The following is a 6,000-nucleotide window of genomic DNA, read 5'->3' as shown; positions in this document are numbered from 1 at the left end:
TATGTGTTTTTTTTTTTTAATAGTGGAATTTCAGTCTGAATACGGCCTAATACGTGCTAATGTGTTAGCGAGCACCTACCCTGATGAAGTGTCCTTGAGCAAAACTCACCCAACTGAAATGAAGAATTTCCATATGGACATCAGTAGCATATCACATATTACACATCATCACATTAGAGAGCTGCTTGAGCATCTGATGAAGGGCTGTGACACTCGGGCGGACTCTCTTGAGGAGCCATCTGTTAGCAGTAAGGGTTTAAATCCAGCTCAGCCTGCACCTTTTGTGCTTTTACTGCTGTTCATCCCCGTTATCTGAGAATCAAACCAAGTCTTCATGTAGAACGTGATGCTGTAGATCTAACAAGTGCCACTTCCTGCTACCCTTGTCTCTATTAACACCCTTGTAGAGATGAACTGTTTCAAGTGATGCTTCAGTGTCAAGTGTTGCATCTGATCCTTGGTCAGAATATCACTGGAGTTTGAGGTAGAATTTCCACTTTGAGGTTGAGAGTTAGTGAGTTCAGTTTAAAGTCTAGTAATAGATTAGTTTTTATGAGTATAAACACCTTTAACCTTGTAATCTTGTAATCTGAATGTGACACCTCCTCTGGAATGGCATGATTGGATTTAATAGTTAAAAGAAAAAAGACATCAAATGATTTCCTAAATTATTGAAAAACATAGATGAACCTGGTAAAAAAAAAAAGAAGCAAAAACACACACACACACACACACACACACACACACACATACACAAAACAGGTCAGTAAAGCTTAAAAATTTGTTCAGGATGACACAAAAAATCCCAGTATCTGCACATTCCTTTGATACATCTTAGACTGGTTTAAGTTCACTTAGGTAATATTTTATTCATTAGATTTTTCAAAACTATTTTTTTTTATAATGATTTTTTTTACTTGGGAATACAAGAAGAGTTACAATTGAACATAAAACACTCAAGAAGAAATAAAAGAGGAGCAAACAAAGATAATTTATGATCATCATTTATAGTTCATGGTCATTTTCCTCATACTCATTCCAAGTACAGGTCTCTGGAAAGCAGAATTGACTGACAGAATGACAGAACAAACACAGAACAGTTGAAATGGAGACTTATTTGAGTTATTCTCCTCAAGTTTTCGCATGAGCCCAAGCACACATTGGACAATCTTGTAATACCACTTGGAAAACACACACAGCAGGTAAATTTATCTTAACCATCCACATCCATCATCCTCATCACTCATATTCTCAGTCTTCATTCTCACTCATGTAAGTCAGGAGGAGGAAGGCAGTGATTCTACCGGTATCCTTAAAAGAGAGCCACACAAGTTTGCCGTGCCATGCCTCTCTGCGATCATGTGCAGTTTTTGGGACAGGTTAGGCTGCTACTGGTCTGGGATCATCTATCTCAGGTTGGCATTTGTATAAAAACTATATAGGAACACATGTAAAAACAGGGAAGAATCAAATTATCCAATTGGAAAAAAAAATAATGCAGATGCCTTCATAAAATTTCTATGTCTAGCAACACTTAATAACACTTATGTCTTTTTTGTCCTTTTCTTGTAGTTTTATTCCAAAATGGTTGAGGAGCAGTTATATTTTGCATCATCTATACAACAGGCTATAAAACACCACTTTGTCACAGTCCAGAAAGCACATATAGATGTGGTTGTACTGTATATAAACATATGTACTGTAATAAGATAATTTTGCGTGCATGGCTCCCGAATGATCACTTTTGAGACATCCCCAGAATTGTGAGGGGAACTCTCTTTTTGAGTTCACAAACGAAGGCCTCCAGATTTCTTACTGGCACAATGGACATTTTTCTTCTTTTTTAAAACACCGTCTTTCAAGAGAAACTGCAGTCCACTCTCATATTTGCACCACAGCAGCTCAGTCAGCCAGATATTAGTCTTTGCCGGCCATCACTGCCTCTTCAGTGAGTACTTTGGCTGATTCCTCGGACATCCATCAGGGATATTTTTTTCTCTATATAAATTCACTGTCACCTGATTTTTTTTCCCCCTTTCATTTTTCTCCACAGTAAATGTTTGGCGTATTTATGTATGTATTTATTTATGCATTGTGTCATTTTCTCTAGAAAAAGTCTCAGCAACACAAACACAGGCAATGTAAATGAACACACTGAGTCTGTAATGCTGAAATCTCCCTTTGTAAAGTGCATCTGTGCTCCTCTGTTTTACTGGAAACAAGGGAGTTAGACCACGCTATCCTTCCCAAGAAAACAAGTCACAGATGGGATTGATGTTGTTTGATTGACATGTGAGATATGCATTCAGTTCTTAATCAACTGGTTCCCAGAGACATTGAACCATCGGTCTCTTTCAGGACAGTACATCTTGTAGTCATTTAGTCTTTAGGGCTTGAGTCTGAAGAACATTTTTTCATACCTCATTTTTTCATTCCTCATATTTACTTTTCAGAGTATTGTCTTATAGGAAAAAATGACTAAATAAGGTTCATCTTTGTTATTATACTGTACACACGATGTCCTGATTTGTCTTTTTGATAAATGTTTAAACTGGTCCAGCAGAGACCAAAGCTTTGATAATCACACATAGTACTCCTTGTCCTTGTTCTTCTTGTTCTTGCTTGAGGTCTTTGCGGTGTTGACTGGTTTCTCTTTGACAACGGTGCCGTTGGACTGTGCCGAGTTGCTGATGTAGTTGCGGCTCTCGTCTACGTGGTACGAACCCTCGTCTCTGTTCCGGTATTTGTACATAGCGTAAAGCAGGATGAGAATACACAATGCCGCCGCTGCTACAATGCCAACCACCATTCCTGTAGTGCTGCTGGATTCCCGGAAGACCTCTGATGTGCCAGGGTAACCATTCGATCCAGCACCAGTGGGATTGGCTGTAAAAAAGACAAAGGTATGATTACCACAAATCTTCCATATCCACTATATTTTACAGCTTATCTTTATTACTATAACCACATTTATGGCAGTAAATGGATACATTTGTCCTAGCTGCATGTATAGATCAATATCACAGTTTTAATGTTGAATGAAAGCACAGACATCAGGCCTCAAGAGAGTTGAAGCCAAAAGTAGATGTTGGCTTACAGAAATGGATTTCCTGCTAATAGAATCATATCCAGTGACAAAGTGAGTAGAGAAAGGGGGTCCGAGGCAAATCCTTTCTGTCTTAACTAAATAAATCTATGAAAATGTAGAATCTGAATCTTAAAGAATTTAAGAATCAAGTTGCCAGCCAAAACTGTCAAAGGGACCCAAACTTTTAAATGAGACACAAATACCCCATGCGGATTCTTATAAAACTCTTAAAGACTGTATTTTATATCCTTTGACAGTCATAAAATCTTATATTACCCTAGAAATTATATGGAAATGATGTAAAGTCATTCCTGCACCACCCTGAAGAATTAAAGCAACAATTTTGAAAAAAAAGTATGTGCTGGTCATTTTTCTCAACTTAAGTACATGTCATTTTACCTGTCTATTCTACTGCCCATCGTCATTTTAATTCCTGTGAAACATTATTCTGATGATAGTCACTGAACTGTACTTGAGAGAGTGAAGAAAGGGAAAGACTGTAATGCAGGATGGAGTCATTTACTAAATTCAGAAGCCAAAATGACAAGATTTCCTTCATATGAGGAGCATCATATCAAAGCTCACAGCTCATCACGTGTTTTACAGCACAGCCATGAATGAACAGACCACATTCCCAATAGTCACCATACATTCGAGCAGCATGACTGTACCACATAGTCACTCAAAATAAATATTTCAGGCAAGACAATTCTTCAATTGACTCAGCAGATTCTGCCAAAGGCTGTCCCTACTTCTGTTTTGAAATGCTGCCATTCAATGGAGCAAATTCTGAAAACACGTCAGCCCCCTGATATTATTCAGTCCTCCTGGCACATCTCGCTGTGTGTTTTTGTAGCAGTCATCATTTCTGTTTAAGCCGCCTTTGTTGCGTTTGTGAAATCCCAACACTCAACACTAACAATTGGAAATGAATGCAATCTGTTTCCACTGGATATGGGCAAAAAAAAAAAAAAAAAAAAATTAGAAAAGGGGGATTTACAGCTGGGTTCAGATCATAATTATGTTGACGTAAGATGTTACACTGTGATTTGCATTTGCACCGGACAAACTAACAACAACAACAACAACAACAACAGCAGAAACATAAATAGCTGTGTTGAGATGTGGCTCTGCATTATTTTCTCTGTGTTGAACTGGACAGTCATGTTAAAAGTAGTTTTAAAAGCCTTGCAGAATTTCACTGAGCTGCTGCTGCTGCATGTCCTTGGCCATAGAGTGCTGAAATACTCTTATAGTGTAATGATCCATGAGCATATACTGTAGCAATAGCAATCCAGCACTATGAAGTAAAACAAAGAATACTTTTTAAAAAATCCATGTCACATACTCTAGAGTGCCAATCTAATAAACACTTATTTTTATTGACACTTTGTGGGGTTCATAAAAAAGGAAAGAGATCATGAACAGAATGTAATGGCCTACACATATTCATCTGAATATTCATGAATATTTATGCAATCAAGTCATTAGTCATTAAACTCATTTCATTTTATATCTTCAATGACAGCTGTCTACATTTTCATATTTTAACATGGATATTTGATATTTATTGAAATCTATTCCTCGTGTGCTGTCCCCCTCACGTCCCATTTTGCTGCCCCACTTTTCTGATCACTTTTTAAGAAAACATTTTGGTTTCAGAAAATAATTGCATTCTTCAGCTTTGATATCGAACCAGCTTTAAAAAATCCCTCTAAAACAGAAACCACAACATTGTCTCTTTATGATTTCAATCCTTTGATCTTCAGCAGTCAGAGTAATATTTTCACACGAGTAACTGTCTTCCTAAACTTGAACTCAGTATCCATCTGTCTCTTAAATCAAAAAGGAATGACATGGAAAACAACATTTTTGCTGAAATTAAAGTTTGTTATAATCACCTTTTTTCTCATCTCGTCACATTCTTATTTTATGACAAACTAATTTCTGTGAGTGTGAGTAGAGAGGGCAGTTCATATTCTCCCTGTATAAAAAGGTAGTTTCTTCCTGATCCATGAAGGGCAGGCAGAGTTAATGAGATGATACAGCATATCCCACCCTATACTACTTTTGTGGCAATTCCTCAATGTCGAACAAGCACAAAATAAATTCAAGACGGTTCTTCAGGATTTGTTGGTGCGGGTGTGTCCGTCCTTTAGATTCCAGTCAATATAACCAGCTATTGCAATGTCAATTCAAAGGACCATGCTGGCGATTTTGCAGGTTTTGTCTGATTTATGTCAAATCACATTCTGTACATTACAGCAACCATTTCTCTTGTTTGCAGTGTAATTAGCAAACTCTTGAAACTTGCTTTAGTTGAGTAACTCTAACATTGAACATCAAGAGTACATTTATTCATTGTGCCAACCTTATATTATTATTATTAATATTATTTCTGCTTGTTTGTGCAGTTAATTCAGGTCAATCAAAAGTTAATGCCACTTTGGCAAAGATGATGTGTATTGTGATGGATTAGACAACTCCAGTTTCATGAGTCTGTCATTTCATTTTTGTACCATGAAAATGAATAGAAGGCAATGGCGGTCTGGTCTGAATGTGTTTTTTAGTGGGACACCAAAAATACATTTGAAAGCAGTCATCAACAATGTTAAGTATAAATGATTTGTAGTTAAGGAGCTGAAACGCACCAACAAACAATTTTCAGACATTACACACACTCCGTTAATACTTTAATGAGCTTTAAATGTTCAATGTCACTAACTACTACGTCCCATTTTGCTGCCCCACTTTTCTGACTACGTTAATAGAAAGCATTTTGGTTTCAGAAAATAATTGCATTCTTCAGCTTTGATATCGAACCAGCTTACAAAAATCCCTCTAAAACAGAAACTACAAAGTGTACTACGGTACGCTTTTGGGGATCATTTCTGGCAGTGAATAGGAAAGTG

General features: G+C 37.1%; 1 protein-coding gene across 2 annotated transcripts in view; it reads right to left on the bottom strand.

The window, feature by feature from the left end:
* Nucleotides 1-2,581: 2,581 nt before the first annotated feature.
* Nucleotides 2,582-6,000, bottom strand: part of LOC128373367 (neurexin-1a) — a 257,924-nt gene continuing 254,505 nt past the window's right edge. For both annotated transcript variants that reach the window (XM_053333666.1, XM_053333665.1), the window contains exon 23: nt 2,582-2,886. In XM_053333666.1, coding sequence (XP_053189641.1) covers nt 2,582-2,886 — 305 coding nt within the window. The remainder of the gene's footprint in view (nt 2,887-6,000) is intronic.

Source organism: Scomber japonicus, chromosome 14 (assembly GCF_027409825.1).
Source record: "Scomber japonicus isolate fScoJap1 chromosome 14, fScoJap1.pri, whole genome shotgun sequence".
NCBI classification, from domain to species: Eukaryota; Metazoa; Chordata; class Actinopteri; order Scombriformes; family Scombridae; genus Scomber; species Scomber japonicus.
The sequence above is the reverse complement of the archived record's forward strand: the minus strand, read 5'-3'. Positions and strand labels throughout refer to the sequence as shown.